Source organism: Haliotis asinina, chromosome 7 (genome assembly GCF_037392515.1).
Source record: "Haliotis asinina isolate JCU_RB_2024 chromosome 7, JCU_Hal_asi_v2, whole genome shotgun sequence".
Classification (NCBI taxonomy): Eukaryota; Metazoa; Mollusca; class Gastropoda; order Lepetellida; family Haliotidae; genus Haliotis; species Haliotis asinina.
Window position 1 is genome coordinate 17,653,845 of NC_090286.1, and position 18,020 is coordinate 17,671,864.

The window sequence follows — 18,020 nt, forward strand, 5'->3', positions numbered from 1 at the left end:
GAACCAGACTCATCGCCAGTTTAACCTGTACTTTCTTCTTAAAGATCACATATACTACAGGGGATGCAAATGCATAAATCACTCACTGACATTGTTGTAAATGGAACCCCGCCATTAAAACTGCTCAATTCGATCTTTAATTACCTTAAGTCGACCTTTTTGACAACAGTGCACAATTCCCAGCCATGAACGAAATTTCAACCAATCAGAGCAGCGTGTCTCCCTGACGTAATAGTAGGTACAGATATGAGGGTCTATGCAGAATTCATCTACATTTCAGGGGGTAAACTATTTCGGTCACAGGTTTGTACAAACCTGAAATCGCGATAGCTGTTGTGAAAACTAAAAGGTGTATGCAATCTACTATCATTTAGTTTTGTCTCCTGCTTTGCCTAGTTTCCGAGTTACAACCCTAAATTTCATAGACGATTTTGTCAATTGCAGCAATATCAGTAGTTTAGCAGTAATAACATAAACACAACACCCCTATCAGAAATGTCGGAATACAATGTCGGAATACTTGAAACAAGATCGGCAATCTTCGGAGATTTCTCGGCTCAGTTCCGTGATTTGTCGGTCACGTCCTGAAACTAACATATCAAAACATGGTGTCACTGGAAGGAGCACCCATCTCGGTGAGTTTTGTTTTAAGTTAGGGCTCCTTGATGATAAGCAGGAGACCTATTGTAATTGTTCGTGTTTTTATTATTCTGTTTTACAGATTAGAACTGAAATGCAGCAGAGAGGGTTTGAGTGATCTTAGAACAGTCAGGCTGGTAAAGCTCATCATCAGCTCAGGGCCCTTGCCCCCTCTACACGCAGCCCAGACAGCGAATGGGACTTCTCCAAGGAAACACTGCCTAGTCGAACCCACCAAGAACTTTCCAGAGAATATTAAGGCTCCCCAACACTGCAGCCTTCTGCATTACCCAGATTGTCAGAAGGGCTGTGCTCCCAGTGGAGAACCTTGGGCACTCTCCTCATCTGCGCCAAGAGATCAGGAGGTACCAAACCAAGGGCACAGAGAACAATGGGGAGCCTGACGACAGTGTGCTTGTGATGCAGGCGAGACATTTCAAAGGCGAGATCCGCATATTTATCATGCTTTTCCTGAATCTTGCCAACCATATTGCTGTCAAAAGGGACAGAAAATTCAATGATATAAATAATTTCATTGGCTTTATCAAAAAGAACAAGATCAGGTTTGTTGGCTGGAATTCGTCTCGGGCTGCATATTGGCCTATTCCAGAGAAGTTTAAAAGCATCATTTTCCAGGACGCCCTGGACATGTTCAGGGTCGTACCATTGATGGACCTCAGAGTCAAAGCCACAGGCATGGCGGAGACGACAGTAAAAGCAGCGAGCCATGCCATCATGTCTTTTAAGATATGCTGTTTGTGCCAAGGAAGAGCATCCACTGACAAGGTGTTGGACAGTCTCTGTAAATTCATTGCAATTTTCCTTAAGAATAACATTCTGGCAATTGTGAGTGGGAAGTGACTGGTCCTGAGGAGCTAAAAGGAAGCCCTCAGTTTGACATTTGAGACCAGCCAACTTCATCCAGGCGAAGGAGTCGGTTGGATTGCTGTTCTGTTCCACGCACTGCATGTACACACGATGCAATGGCTTCTCAGACAGCTTCTCAACAAAGGACCGACTCTGAGCAGACTTGGTGAAAGACTTCACCTGGTTTACTCCCATCGCTGTACCATCCAGCAGTACATCGCCATCAACAAAATCAACCTCAAATTTCAAATTGTGTCCAACAACCTTGGCACCCTTCAAATAGCTGTGGAATTCCTTGCTTTCATCATAAGTCTTGACGTGCATCACCAGAGGATCATCCAATAAATAAATATGTGCAAAAGTACACAATAAAATTCTATCATGAAGAGCCTCCACATTAATCAAACCCTCACCTCCTGAAATGATTGGCATGTATAAACGATTAAGAGAGGAACGAGGGTGGTGTGCTCTGTTATCAGACATGATCCTTCTGGTCAGGCGGTCAAGACTCCAAAGGAATAGGAGAGGACTGGCACAGCAAAAGTATTGGTGGCTTTGACTTTGTTTTGAGCATTTAGCTCTGAACTCCATATTTTCTTTAAACGAGATTTATACTCGGCCCGAAGTTTATCTTGAATCTGGGCATTCTGGAGCTTGTCTCGAACTTGCATTCCAAGATAGGTGTAGGCCTGATCTTCCACAAGATGCTCAATAACTCCTCCCCCTTGTAACTTGACCGATCCATCATTAGTTACCTTGCCACGTTTCAGATGAAGAGTATTACATTTGTCGAGTCCAAATGTCATGCCAATATCATTAGAGAAGGACTCGACAAGGAGAACCTGTTCTTTCAAATTGGTCTCTCCTTTGGCAAGGAGCTCGATGTCATCCATATAGAGGAGATGAGTGAGAGGTGTTGGGGATCTGTGCTGAGGAGGTCCGGGATGGTACCCTTCCTCCCCGTTGAGCAGGAAACTCAAAGGATTTAGAGACAGACAAAAAAGCAATGGACTGAAGGAGTCCCCCTGAAATATTCCCCTTCTGATTGGAATGGATTCCGATGTCTGCACCTCTCCTTGCGAGTACATCTCAAGTTGAGTCAACCAGCAACTCATTAAAGACTTGAGTAAATCAAGTAGTCGCTCAGGGAGGTCAATACACTGAAGAGACTTCAGAATCCATTCGTGAGGGACAGAGTTGTATGCCTTTTTGTAGTCTATCCAGCACATGGAGAGGTTGCGGTGGTATGTTTTAGCCTCTTCCAAAATCATTTTCTGTACAAGAAGTTGATCCTTGCACCCCCAACATCCCTTTCTCACCCCCTTCTGCTCTCTGTAAATTATCTCATTGGAAGAGCAGTAACATGACACGAGGTTTGACAAACACCCTGTGAATAATTTATATTGAGTATTTAGACATGTGATAGGGTGGAAGTTTTTCGGATCAGTCAAGTCTCCTTTTTTGGGAAGGAGTATTGTGCGACCTTTGCAGAACCATGGAGGAACATCACCTGTATCCACAAGAGAATTGAAACAGTGAAGGAGTGGTGCTTGGACACAGGGAAACAGTTTCCAATACCGGTTTCGAATGCCATCAGGCCCTGGAGCTGTATTAGATTTGGACTTCTTTATAACAGTCTTCAGGCAATCTGGTGAGATGTAACAGACAAATGACCTAGTTACTTTCTCATGCATTGCGTGGTCATAATCACTGACCCATGGTGCCTCCAGGTTACAGTTGCCGGGTACAGACCACAACTGTTTCCAGAACCTTTCACTGGCAGCCATGGGAGGCCGTTTATCATGCTCATCAATACCACTTGTCTTGAGTTGCCTGTAAAATTGCTTTTCATTATTTTTGAAAAGTTTATTTTTATTATTATTATTATTTATTATTATTCCACCAGATTTTCTACCAGAGCTACAAAGAGCACCAGTGGACAGAATCGCTTGAAAAAAAATCAGGCAAATGCCCATCGAGGTATAGATATTCCCCATTAAAATCTTAAGGCTCTAGGCCCAATAGCAAAGGGGAGATAAATCAAAATTAATTAATTTCTTTGCAATTTCAGCTTCAAATATCTCCAAAACTACTGATCCTATGAGTTTCAGATTTCCTGAGCAAATGCACAATCAAAATGTCTAGAATTTCACCTGGACAGGTCGAGTCGCTAAAATGCACCATCTGGCCGCTGACAGAGCGTGCTTCTACTGAAAGAACAAAACTACATTTAAGACTTGCCCCAAATGAAAGAAAAGAGTGCGAAACAAAGTTGGTCACAGCTCAAGGCAGCCAACAGCAGGAATCACGCAAAAAGGCTTGAAAGAATGTCATGATAAACAATATTGGCTCTCAAAACCCACAAATTTCGACAGATTAAGAAAAAAAGCACTCCTTTATATCTCTGACAGCTCAAGGATACACGAGGGAATGTGTGAAAGTTACAGGAAATTACCCTCACTAAACATATGACGATTATGGCCGCTTCTTCAATCACCCTGTCCAGCTGTTGCATGGAGACAAGCTAGAGATCTTTGCGCAGTACTACACACCACCACTCACCACAGTCTGCATGTTCAAGGATTCCATTCAAAGTTGAGTAATATACGTATAAATATATGTGCTTTTGTGTATGTAATAGCTATTCCGATGTTTAACGTGTGAATGGGTTCATACGCCAGCAGTTTAATGAGGGGGGCCCTTCCAAGGCACAGTTGGTGTAATCGCTCACACACTTGGAAAAGTACGGAAATAAACTACTTACATCTCATTTTGAAAAGGAGATAATGGTCATTTTTGTAATTGATTTTTGCAATTTAAGCTGTTTTCAAACTTTTACTGGGACCCATCCTTCAAGCTGTCTAAATGCCGACTCAATAGTTGTACATTTCATGTCTATTTTTATCCGATGCATGATTTTGCATGTATTTCTTGTGCAGGCACATGCGTTTCTCCTCTTGTAGTGTGGTGGTATTGCTGAGTTGGCAATACGTTTGATTACTTTATGCATAAACAATATGCAATTCATAAATGTTAAAAAGTACTATCGCTTACTGGATAAAGTTTAAAGTAGTAATCACAACGCTTGTACCGACAGTTAAATGTGATTCACGACTTGTCAAGTACGTTTCGGCATGCAATGTAGCTATAGAGTATAACAATGTAATGTTTGGAAAAGAGCTAATAATACTAAGTTTTGAATGCTTTAGAAAGAAACTGATCAGCAGATATTACTGACCGAGGAGATTCACACATCAATCAATTTTATAAAATAAACAGGAGCAGTTTGATTGACACATTTATATGAAAAGGTAAGAATCTTGTATTGAACTTGAAGGTTAGCTATTGTGTCGTTTGTGCTTACATTTTAGATTGGGTCATGATCCATATTTCATCAGTGTTTTGGACACGTTGGAGTTTGGTAAACTCTTCCTAAGATTATATTTCCCAATGAGCTATTTGCAAAGTCAAGTCCTGCTTCTTCCGGTAATAGCAGTCGCTGCTTGAGTCATCAAACAGGCTAAAAGAATAACCTATGATAACAAAGTTCCACTGACATCCCAGACTGTATGAAGAATAAACTGTTGTTATATTTTGTTACGAAATGAACAAATGTTTATTTGGTCACGGATATTGTGAATCAAACTTTCTTAGTAACACATCTATGTTGAGTCAGCTACAAGAGAAATGCATGATCAGAGACACTCAAACTGTCCCATAGTGTTTCTTAATTTAAAAGTATCAGAAGCTCTGAACAGTAGATATTCCAGATTTCATGAGGGATTTATTCTCCGTTGATCACGATTGTCTGGTTTGTTCTAAGCCGCTGTCGCAGAACAAGAATACTGCTGTGCGACTTGATGCAAAAAATACTTCCATTTTTAGTCCCATTCTCACATTTTAATGACAGAGTGCAAGGCCTGCTTCCTGCTTTGGCAAAACTTTTTTCACCGTGGAGTGTTGGTCTTGTTTTGATAACATTAAACTGTTAAAGAGAAGCTGATCGCAGATGTACCAGATGCAGAGGGGCTAGACGGTGAAGAGCTTTAAACATGAACGTTCCTTATGTGTCACAAAAGCATGGACGAGTGTCTTCCGCAATGCATACATACCACTTGATTTCAATAAAAATTCGCAGGGGGTAGTAAGCAACCGTGCTTTATGTACTGTATACAAGATTGCATCAGATAAAAGACATTCATTACTGAAGCTGGTATCATTGGCCTAAACCCTGTATCATCTGCATATTAGGGAAACTTGTTATGTTGACAAATTTTCTAGTTTTGTGACTGTTCGAAGCTTCCCTTTCTTTTCAGATTCATATGTAAGTGATAATGGTTTCCAACAGCTGCTAGAAACTTCCAGTTGTTCCTGTCAAAGAGCATTCGACTATCAGTGATATCATTCATATTAACAAACCATTACCACTTTCAACATCAACGTGTGAGTTACAAATAGCTGGATTATATTCATGACAGGGAGCCCTCATTATTGCTTGCAACTATATTTTCTACTGTTTTCATTTTCATTATTATCAATCTTTGACCACCCGTGTTGAATGGGTTTAGGTATGAGGTGTTATTGGAGCTATAAATTATTTTTTTAGAAAAGATCGTCACTGCAGAAGAGTGTCATAAGTCATGCCCCCAGAGGTTGTTTACGTCTGAACATCATAAACATCCAGTGGCATGATTTATGCTGTAATTCCTTCCATTACTTAGGGGGGCCTTATACATGCACACAGAATACACACTTCATGGAAACTTAGACCACTGACTTTGATTGGCGAAATTACAGTTATTAAATGTTTAGCTCTATCTACCTTAGTTCATATACTCATAGCCTTACCTACTCCCCCTGAAGCTTTTGTTAAGGAACTAAATCAAATATTTTTAAATTTTTTATCAGATGGGAAAAGGGACAAAATAAAAATGACTAATATGATTAGGAAATATGATGAAGGCAGTCTAAGAATGATAAATGTTAGTTCGTTTATTCAAGCTTTGAAACTTTCTCATTTAAGAAAATGTTTCCAAAATCCCAACCTTAATAGACCAAAGCCAGTTTTCCGCATTTGAAATCTCTTCTTTGGGAGCAAATATCAATATCCGAAATAAATGTAGAAGCCCCTATTGGAGATCTGTATTGGATGCCTTGTCAAAATATTTAAGAAACGAGAAAGAATATCCTGACAACATTGATTACATCTTATCTCGACCTCTTTGGTTGAATCATCAAAATTGGTATGACAAAGGGTTGCATTGTGTTAAGGACATATGTAACACAAGAGGTTTAATGACTTTTAATGAATTGAAAAACGTACATAATATCCGAGGAACTTTCTTAGATTATCAAACACTGTCATGTAGCTTCCCCCCTAAATGGAAACAGTGCACCAACCAGCAAACATGTATAATTAAATCAAACTTGACTATTCGAAATAGTTTACTTGATTTGCTTAGTCTGGAAGGGGCTCCAGGTATTTTTATGATAATGTCATTGCCACTAATACGTGTCCCACAGTTCAGTCTCACTTCTCCAAACTGAAAAAATATATTTCCCCAGTACACCAAAAAGGAATTAAAGACTATGAACCTAGTAAATGATGATATATGCACATTTTGTAAAACAGACTGGGATTACTTTGCTCGTGTTTTCCTTCAATGTGAACATGTAAAGCAGCTTTGGGAGAGTTATTTTTACATACCCATATTAATATGGATATAACCTTGGATTCCAATGCAATTCTCTTTGGCTATCCTGAGCAATATATCCTGTCGAATCACTTAATCTTACTGAGCAAAAGACATATATTTCTATGCAGTCTAAAGGGCAACACCCTATTAATTGATAACCTTATAAATAACATCAAACAGGTTTATGTCATTGAAAGGTTTATTGCTTGTAAGAATAACAAACATAATGCCTTTGAAAAAAACAATGGTCGCCACTCACAAAGAGTTTTAAACTTTAAGTCAAGAAGTACACTTAGATTTCAGTTGTATCATCTTTTATTTGTGTTACCTCTCAATGTAAACAATCTAGATTTATTAAACTGAGTAGTCTGCCTGTACTGTACCTGTATGATCTTAATCATAATCTTAATACAATGTCTGGGCGTTTGTGTATAACTGTCACAGCTGCTATACACTGCTTTCTTCTTGAAAACATTGCACCATTTTCTTTGGATTCAAAATCTGGAACTGCTTCAGATAAATCGTTGATCATACTGTTCTATTATGGACCTATAACCATACATTCTGCAATCTCTATGTTAATTTGACATAGTAACCATGTTCCTGTAACCTGTTTGTTCATGTGTCTGTAGCTATTGACTATCTTTACTTTGAAAACATTGTAATATTGTTTGAGCTTTTGAACTCAAAGACTCACATGTACTTCTGATTTACTACTGATAGCCATACACATTGTAGATACCACTCTCCCATTTTTGCAGGTCAAATATGAGTGTACACCTATAGTTAGAAAGCCCATTTGATGTGTTAGTCCACTTGCTTATAGTCATGGAGGGACAGAAGTCATGGAGCGACTCTGTCCTTGCAACTGCCAGTCTCCAACTTTTGTCTTTTTTTGAAAAAACATCCTTTGACTTTTTATTAGACAATCTTATTTCTGAGTGTGTATTCTACTGGTCTTCTGGTATTGCTATTAGCCTTTAGCCATTTGAGCCTTTTTTCGAATTCTGTATCTTTAATAATCAGATTAACCTTATCTGAAGTTAGACATCATTGGCTCATAAGCCATGATATTTACTTCTGCTATTTTGTATTCCAATACAGCCATAGAATTATAACCTTATATTGCCGATGTCCATCACTTTGCTCTATGTGCTGAAGCCTGTAACACTTTTTCACAACCGATACCCTTGTGATTGTGTATCTAGTATGCTGGAATAAAAAAACAAAAAAATGTGTATCATCACAATGTCATGCATAAAGGTACTAAGGAAGAATACCAGATATAAAGAATTACGCACACCCATACATGCAATATGTCAAGCATACAGTTGTGCACCATTGTGTTGAACTCTAATATGATATTTTGGTTGTCATCTTGGCCCCAGAAAAATCCCTCATAATTTATCATTATTCAAACTCTTTCAACTCGATAAGGATGTCTCAATATTATTGTTATCGCGATACAATTTCATAGCCTCAACAAGCAAATTACCCATTTAACTCAGTATTTGTGAAGGGTCTCGATATTCACCTACCTTTCAAGTATCCCTCTGAACTGAGATTGTTTCCCCACATTTCCACATGTTGCAGCAAGAATCAAAGGGATGCGTTAGTGCAAACTAATTTGGGCTAAATGAGCTGAAGGTGTCACTTGTTATTTAATTAGGATAAAATGTGAATGAATTAATTAGGAAGTACTCACTGTCATGACTAAACACTACTGATAACAGATTATAGTTCCAAATGAAAACATAGTGAGAATCCATTGAGAGTTTTGTGTAATCATGTGACTAGCAGGAGATTGTCTAGCAGATGTCTTGAGGTATGGATGAATCAATTGTTTTTCTTGGTATCATGAATATTGAGAAAACAGTGCTCAACTGTACTTGTAAATGGTTATGAAAGGAAACAAACGGAAGAAATATGAACAATAATCACCTGTCACAAAGATTCCAGAAATATATCCCTCTGCATATCTTGGAATTATGATAATAAACAAGCTTGAGAATGTTCCATACATCCAGTAGAAGAAAACACACATGAGCTGCATGATGCCTTTGGGATCCCTTACAAAATGGATCCTTCCCAATAATGGGCACTTGATTGTGGATTCAGTTGAAGGGAGAGGTTTTTCATGAGGTAATTGCAGTAATTCCACCAGTTCAGCAGCATTCCTCATAGATTTCATCTTGTAGGCAATACTGAAATATCAGATGTTTCAGATTTTATAATAATAGGTCTATAACAGTATCGAGTCTATGCATGCTACGATAGACGAATGGATGTCTTAAACTTTGAGAAAATGCTACACAGCATACAATCTTATTCCTTCATTGGTTTCATTTCAGTCAAGCCCAGTCTCACCACCACAGTGTTTGTTTTCACACTCCATAGTTTTCATTGTATTTCATCTAGACATTTCGTTCAGTGAAAAAGAGTGTTTATTTTATCCTTAAATGTACAAAAAATTGCAGCTGAGTGTGGCAAAATATGTGATGTAAGAGGTGTCTCATGACTGGGCTTGGCGAAATGCAATTTTCAAAACACTATCCAAAGACATATATACCTTTTTGCACTATTCAATACCTCACTTCGGTATTCACATTTTTCCCAAAACATCCACACAGAACCTAGGTTTATCGGCAAATTTTCAGAATTACCACTGGTGATTTGATTAAAATATATATTTGACATAAATAATATATGTGATCCTTATTAAATACTTTCTCACAGTTTCTTCACACATTAACAAGGATAGAGCCATGTCACATGAAATGTCAACGTTAGCCACACTTAGGTTGGATCAGACCAGCCATCAGTTTTCACTGTAACTAACTGGATATTTGGAAAGAGATTATGACATTGCTATAGACAAACTTGTATAGGGGCTTCTTCTCAATGAGGATCAATAGGCCAATACTGTCTGTCAATAAAAAAAACTGGCATATGCGTCAATTTGAGCATCCTTTGTTGATTTGTCAGGCTTGCTTCCAGGTTAAATAAAGCCTCAAAAGTAACATGCTTCGAAATATGCCATTTACACTTGTGATAATTATATATATATTGCTACAATTCGCTGTGTATCTTTAAAATACCATTACAGCAACTCAAAAGATTTGAGGCATATCAAGGAGTGCTATGGGCCTCACAGCTAAACGTTGGCACCATCATTCATATGTCTGACTGAAGGTGGGAATTTGCACAATTTTCTGCACTTTGCACACATGCAAAATCATTACCAACAGATGACAGCAAATAGCAGTTTAAGAGTTTACAGGTGTTAAAAACATGAACAATGCCTGTAACTATAAAACTGCTTAAAAAGTTTAGTCAACACTTGACACTGAGTTGGCAGACCATAAAGCTGAAACGAGACAGGTGAGAGAGCTATCATGAAATGGTAATTCATACCAAAATTCATTGTAACCAGTACAAGCAATATATTAGCATTCAAATATTAGGAAAATATGAATATAGAATATTAGTTTCATCATGTATCAGTAGTAGCTTAGACAAGACTCCTCTCAAAAGTAGTAAAGCTTATCTCACAGACATTCTATTGAAAAAGGTATAAGTTATGACCACACAATTTCATGGTTAAAAGCCTAACCTGAGGTAATCAGAACACCACTGTAAGACAAACCATTCACTAAGACAAAGGTTATGTCTAGAAAGGTTAATAAACTGCTTTGATGAGGTAAACATGCTATCACCTACAGTAAAATAACATTATGCAAACACCAGTTAAGGGTCGTTAAAGATCCAGCCCAGAGTAAGCAATCAAGCATCCAGTAAATGTGCCAACAAGATTAATGTCACTTAGATAATAGGATTAAAAGATTAAGTACTCCCCCTGTCTGGTCACTGAAGTTGTAATGGTAGGACACACCCCATTTTGTTTATTCTGTATTTCATTGGCTATTGTAGGTTACACCCATTTTTGTATCAGTCAGCAAATCAGAATCTTTGTATTGTTTAAATTGTAGTTAAATAGTCTCCAACTTCATGTGTCCATCAGTAGGGTTTAGACACCCAACACAGGTCAGCTCTAGCCCTCAGCCCAGAGGGTTGTACCGACTCTCTGTGGCCACCCTTGTTACTCCATCTCTTGTAAATAAAATTGTAATTAGCTTCTTGTGACTTCGGACTCTTTGCTGAGTTAATTCCCCCAAGCAAACCAGCACGCCAGTTAGATAAGGGAGCTCACTGGTACCCTCACTTGGACCCGAGATCCATATCATAACAGTTGGCGGGGAATCAACGATTTTCGGAACCTCGGAGCCCAGGAACTAACAACAACCAGCTACAAGAACCTATGGAATAACAAGCAACTGCATCCACCTCTGATCTCAGCACTGGATTAAGGACCACCAACTCTTGTAAAGACACCAAGCATGGAAGAAAAATTGTAAGTACAAGTTTACACTGTTGATTCCTTGTCTTTCTTCATTATAGTATGGTACATACTATAAGGTGTCATGGCAAATATGGAGTTTGGGATGGAAAGTAACTTTGGAAGTGAAATTCCTACTGTGTCCTTAGTTACACCCCTTGCCAAGAGTGTAATTCAGGTAACATTTGGCACTGAAACAACAACTTGTTTAATAGATACAGGGGCATCCTGTTGCATTTCATCTGCTTTTCTAAACAAGGCTTTCAACAACCCTGTACTTGGAAACTCATCCTTTCCACACATTCAGGGTGTTGGCGGTGAATTGCATAAAGTGTTGTGTTAGATTTTGTCATTGAAGATCAGGAATTTTCACAAGAATTCCATGTCCTGCCCTCATTACCACAGTCAGTCCTACTGGGTGAAAACTTCCTCAAGTGACAATGATGCAGTCATAGATTATAGCTGCCATTCCCTCATAATAGGCAACAACACTTCAGATAGGCAGTATATTAACTTCAGTACCAATCAAGATCAAGAAATTAGTGGATTAGCAAAAACAATAGACCAAATTCATATCCCCCCTCAGAGTGAAATTCATTTCAAGGTAAGACTGCCTGAGGGAAAAGATGATTCCCTCATTCTCATTGAACCAATTGCCTCCCTCATTGCTCATTCTAAAGTAGCAGGTGGTAGGACCCTCTCAAAAGCACACAAGAAAACTGCTACATTCAGGCTAATGAATCCTTCCCAAGAAGAAAAAGTTTTAGACAAAGGTACAGTTGTAGGGAAATTTAGTTACATTGACAAACACTCTATCTTTGAAACTGACTGTGACCAGCCATCTGTACGTATAGTTAGCGCTGACAATAAGAAGACTGACAACGACTCTAGGGATTATGACAAAGTTGCTCAAGATTTAGGGTTTGATCTGACCAAGACACAACTGACGCCTGACCAGCAACAAAGACTACTTAGGTTTTTAGGACAAAATAGAGACATGTTTTCCACAAGCCTCGCAGACTTAGGCAAGACTGACATGCATGAGCATGTCATTGACACGGGCAACCATCCCCCTGTTAAATGTAGGCCTTATCGGCAATCGCCCCATCTCCAAAGAGTCACTGAGGAACTGGTAGAAGATTTCCTCAAATATGATTTAATTGAAGAATCCACTTCAATGTACTCAACTCCCATCATCTTAGTTAAAAAGCGTGACGGCTCATACAGATTTGTTTGTGACTACAGAAAGTTGAATTCTGTCACCTTACCAATGTCATGGCCACTCCCTGTTTTTGACGATGTTGTTGATCACATCGGCAATGGCCAAGCTACAATTTTCTCCACATTAGATCTCACAAATGGCTTTTTCCAAGTGCCATTACATGAAGATTCAAAGCATAAAACTGCTTTTGTCACCCATCAAGGTCTATATCAATTCAAACGTTTGCCACAGGGTTTATCTAATTCTCCACTTTGTTTTCAGCAACTCATGAGCAAAGTGCTAAGGAAATTGCTTTTTAAAGTTGCACTGATCTACTTTGATGATTTGATAATTTACAGCAAAAACTTTGAAGAGCATCTCCAACATTTGGAGCAAGTCTTCTACTACCTCAAACAGGCAAATTTAATACTGAAGCCATCAAAGTGTAATTTTGCAACAGACAAGGTTTAATTTCTCGGTCATCTCTTATCATGTGGAGGTGTCCAAGTTGATGACAAGAAGGTCGAAGCAATTATAGTATTCCCAGAAATTATTGAGAATCATGTTGCGTCATGTAACTCATTACGTTTATTAACTTCTGGCGTTTTACTTACATAAACATGTTAAAACATCATCCTTTTACAGTCTCAGTCTTGTTTTAGTACTTTGTTAGACCTCCTCGCTCAGCAATGCATGCCTGAATATGCCTAGGCACACTACCTATCAAAGTTTGTTGGTAATCGTGTGACAGGGTATCCCAATATTGGACCACCTCGGCCTTCATATCTTCAATATTTCTCAGTCCCTTTTGGTTTATTCTGTCCTTCATGACTCCCCACACATTCTCAATTGGGTTTAGGTCTGGGCTGTAACTGGGCCAGTCTAAAACTTGAACATTTTCGCCCGACAACCACTGTTTTTATGTTGTGCGCAGTGTTTTTTGTGTCATTATCATGCTGGAAAATCCAATCATCTTCATACAATGTTTGTGCTGTCGGAAGAAGGTGACCATTTAGAATGTCAACGTATCTTTCTTTTGTCAAGTTTCCCGTGAAAACACACAATTGCGTCACTCCGCGAGCCGATATGCCACCCCACATGTAAAACTTCGGGCTATGTTTTGGTCGCTGGTAGATAGGTTTGACAGTATCTTTGGTCCAAATTTTCACACAATTAGGGAAAAGCCAAACAGAACTTTCATCCGAAAAGAAAACATTATCCCAATCTTGATTTTCATGAGCCCGACACCAGTTGAAACGTTTTTCCTTTAGTGCATCTTTCATCAACGGCGAGGGAATTCCACGTTTTTTCACCCAATTAAGTCTCTGTAATTCCTGCCTAACTGTGTCATTGCATACCTGAGGACTTCCTCTGCTAATCATTTCATTTCTGATGTTCTCAACACTTTTCAATTTGCCCCTACTCACAATCTGCCCAAGTCTTCGGCGATCCACAACACTGAATTTCCTAGGCCGACCTGCCCCTGCTTTGTGCTCTATCCCGGTTCCTGTTTGAATATTCTTCAAAGTTCTGTATACTGTAGACAGAGGAATACCATGTCTACAAGCTAACACTTTAGCATCAGCCTCACCCCTTTCAAACTCATCTAGAATGAGCTTTCTTTTCTCTCTTGCTGTAAATTCTGCCATGTCAACACAGGAAGCCGTCTGCTCAGACAAGGGAGATAACTCTTGACATAATGAGCTGCCTTCTAAGCCTTCAAGAGTTGTCTCCCTTATTTAGTATGCTTAGTGCATAGTGAAAGCCCTTTTTCCAATCTTAGCATCATTAGAAAAAAAACAAAGATTTTCTCAATAATTTCTGGGAACACTGTAAGTCCTTCCCAATACCCAAATCACAAAAACAGGTTCGTTCGTTTTTAGGCCTCACAAACTTTTACAGGAAGTATGTGAAAGATTATGCTAAAATAGCATTGCCACTGAATGCATTGTTAAAGAAGCATTCAGAGGCAGAAACTGGGAAGAAACCAAAATTCCAGTGGTCTCTCGAGTGTGATCAGGCATTTAACACACTCAAACATGCTATGTGTAACACACCTGTTCTAGCTTATCCAGACTTTGACAAAGAATTTTTCCTCGCAACCGATGCCAGTGATATGAGTTTAGGGTTTGTATTAAGTTAAAAAGATGAAAAGAATAATGAGCATCCTATAGCTTTTGGCGGAAGAGCTCTTCATGGCAGCGAGAAGAACTGGAGCATTACGGAAAAAGAAGGCCTAGCTCTGGTTGAAGCCATCAGATCATTTCGTCCATACCTTGCAAATTCCAAATTCACTGTCTACACAGACCACATCGCTTTGAAATGGCTCAAATCCATCAAGGATGCCACAGGTAGGTTAGGTCGATGGTCGCTAGAACTGTCTACCTATACTTTTGATATTGTTCATTGCAGTGGCAAAGCTAACGCGAATGCCGATGCACTCTCACGCAGGGAATATGAGCACAATATTAACTGCCAAAATCAAACAGAAGAAGATGCCGAGAAAACAGTCTTTACAGCAACTTCACATGGGCAAAGAAGCAATACCCACATTTATCCTCACAAGTCACCCGATCCACTCAGACTGAGAGTGATAGCATAGTAAGTATTAATCAGGTGGATTCTGAATTACAGACATCTCATTGGTCTGTCACCTTTGAATACGAGGAGGACTACCAAACGGTACCAGCAAAAGTTGTTGCAGCATTACATGCCACAAGTGATGAGGTCACACAAGCTACAATGATCGAGGCAAATATCACTTCTCATCCCAACTTATGTCACCTACAAAGGATCTGTCCAGATTTCACACAGATTTTTGACTACAAAGAAGATGATGTCCTTCCAGAAGATGAAAAAGATCGCCAAAAGATTCTACTTGAAGCCACTACCTTTGAAATTGATGATGGAATACTCTATAGATTTGTCCCACAGAGACAGAGGGGTCACGCAGACAAGTTTATTAAACAGGTGGCTGTTCCAAGAACTCTAAGGAACCAGGTCCTGAGATCCTACCACGATTCTGAGTTTGGCGGTTGTCACCATGGGAAGGAAAGGATGCACAACACCATGAGACCAAAATACTTCTGGCCCAAAATGTACAGCGAGCTCCACAAGATGTATCGTTAATTCCAAAGGAAAATTTAGGCCACAACAACAAAAGTTATCTTTCAAATTTGCTTGAGGAGCTAGAAATTACAAGGACAATTGCAGCAGAGCGAAGGAGGTGTATTCGGAGCAATATAATCGTAAGAACCTGATTTCTCCCCTGGTCAAAGAGTTTGGCTATACTGTCAAAAAGTAGAGAAAGGCCTTTGCAACAAATTAACCAAAAAGTGGTATGTAGGTCCAAATTTCACGTACAAACTGCGCCAAAGTTTTGACGACAAACTACACAAACCACTGGTCCATGTCAACCACTTGAAGCCATATTTCGATCCGGGCTGATCAACCACAGTATCCACCAGAACCATACCTGAACAACAACAATAATATGGATTCAGACGTCATAGATGACAACGAGGGACAAGTCAATAACCCACAGCTCAACAGCAAGGATTCCCAGTCAACACGTTCAACCAATGATCAATCAAACACAGGTACAGAACTCAATTCTAAAACTAAGGCAGGCAATCCAAGGTCTAGAACCAAAAAGAAGACAGGCATATAGGAAAGCACAGCAGGACCTAGTACAACAGTTCCAAACCAGGAGCAGAACAAACCAGGCACAAGTAAATCCACCAAGGAGAAAGGAAATGCAAACAAGGGAAAACGAGGAGTAAACAGGAAACATCATCAGCCCAAATCAAGGCCACAGTCAAAATCAAGTCAGATTGAACAACCAACCCAACAACCAATGTTAAGCAAAGATGACAAGGTTTTCAATCCTGATGACATTCATTCAATTCTTACTTCCAAGAGAGCAAACAACAAAATCTACAATAGGGTGAAGGGGAAACAAGGGAAAACGAGGAGTAAACAGGAAACATCATCAGCCCAAATCAAGGCCACAATCAAAATCAAGTCAGATTGAACAACCAACCCAAAAACCAATGTTAAGCAAAGATCACAAGGTTTTAAATCCTGATGACATTCATTCAATTCTTATTTCCAAGAGAGCAAACAACAAAATCTACTATAGGGTGAAGGGGAAACAAGGGAAAACGAGGAGTAAACAGGAAACATCATCAGCCCAAATCAAGGCCACAATCAAAATCAAGTCAGATTGAACAACCAACCCAACAACCAATGTTAAGCAAAGATCACAAGGTTTTAAATCCTGATGACATTCATTCAATTCTTACTTCCAAGAGAGCAAACAACAAAATCTACTATAGGGTGAAATGGAAGGATCCAGAAAGAGGAAATACTGTAAAATCATTTATTAATTTTCGCGGAAACAGAAAAATTGACTAATTCACGCGGTTTAATTTTCGCGAATTTTCGCGCATCATCAAATTACAGAAATCATGAGAGTATAACAACACAGGAAACTGTAAACTGTAAAGAAAACACTTACCCTAGCTGTCGTCCTGTCACCTGCCTAATTAATTGGGGGAAACAAGGGCCTTCCGCTACGTTGAGAAGTTGTTTGTTCAATGACAGGTATAAAGCATCTGCACATATCGTTTTCCTTCATGCTCCGAATTTTGTCAGGATGACATTATAAAAGTGGCTTACGAAGACTGTTTCAAAAGCAAAGACACCCGGCCTCCCAGATCCAAGTCTATGTGACAATGAAACTGAAGCACAATTTGTCATGGCAGCTAACATCGCTGTAGATTTGTTGGAAGATGAGAGAATGCCTGACCTCACAAAGAAAAAGCGAAAACGTGGAGAGTATGGCCTGTATGATGAGGAACTTCGTGCTAAAATCGCTGTTTATGCTATTGAAAATGGAGTCATGAAGGCAACAAGAAAATTTTCCAGTGAACTAAAGAGGAAAGTCAGTGAATCAACTGTTCGAGGAATGAAAACTAGCTTTTTAAAGCAACAAAAACAAACTGGAGAAGCCCCTCGCCGATTGGTCAAGGCAGTCAGGGGTCAAAGGGCAAAGTTAGGGGAGGACAAAGAAGACATCAGAAAGTGGATTAGAAAAACAAGATTGGCCGGTGGTGCAGTAAATGTCCGTACGCTGCTTGCAGCTGCCGATGGGATAATGAAGAAGTTCCATAAATCAAAGCTAAAAGAATTTGGAGGCAGCATTGAGTTGACAGAAGCA

At 39.3% G+C, this 18,020-nt stretch overlaps 1 protein-coding gene across 2 annotated transcripts in view; it reads right to left on the bottom strand.

The window, feature by feature from the left end:
* The window catches only part of LOC137291111 (palmitoyltransferase ZDHHC21-like), a 312,776-nt gene that overhangs the window by 283,267 nt on the left and 11,489 nt on the right, over positions 1-18,020 (bottom strand). For both annotated transcript variants that reach the window (XR_010957245.1, XM_067822392.1), the window contains exon 2: positions 9,144-9,406. Coding sequence is in view for 1 of the 2 variants with exons in the window: in XM_067822392.1 (XP_067678493.1) it covers positions 9,144-9,393 (250 nt within the window). In the remaining variant the exon portion in view is untranslated. The remainder of the gene's footprint in view (positions 1-9,143; positions 9,407-18,020) is intronic.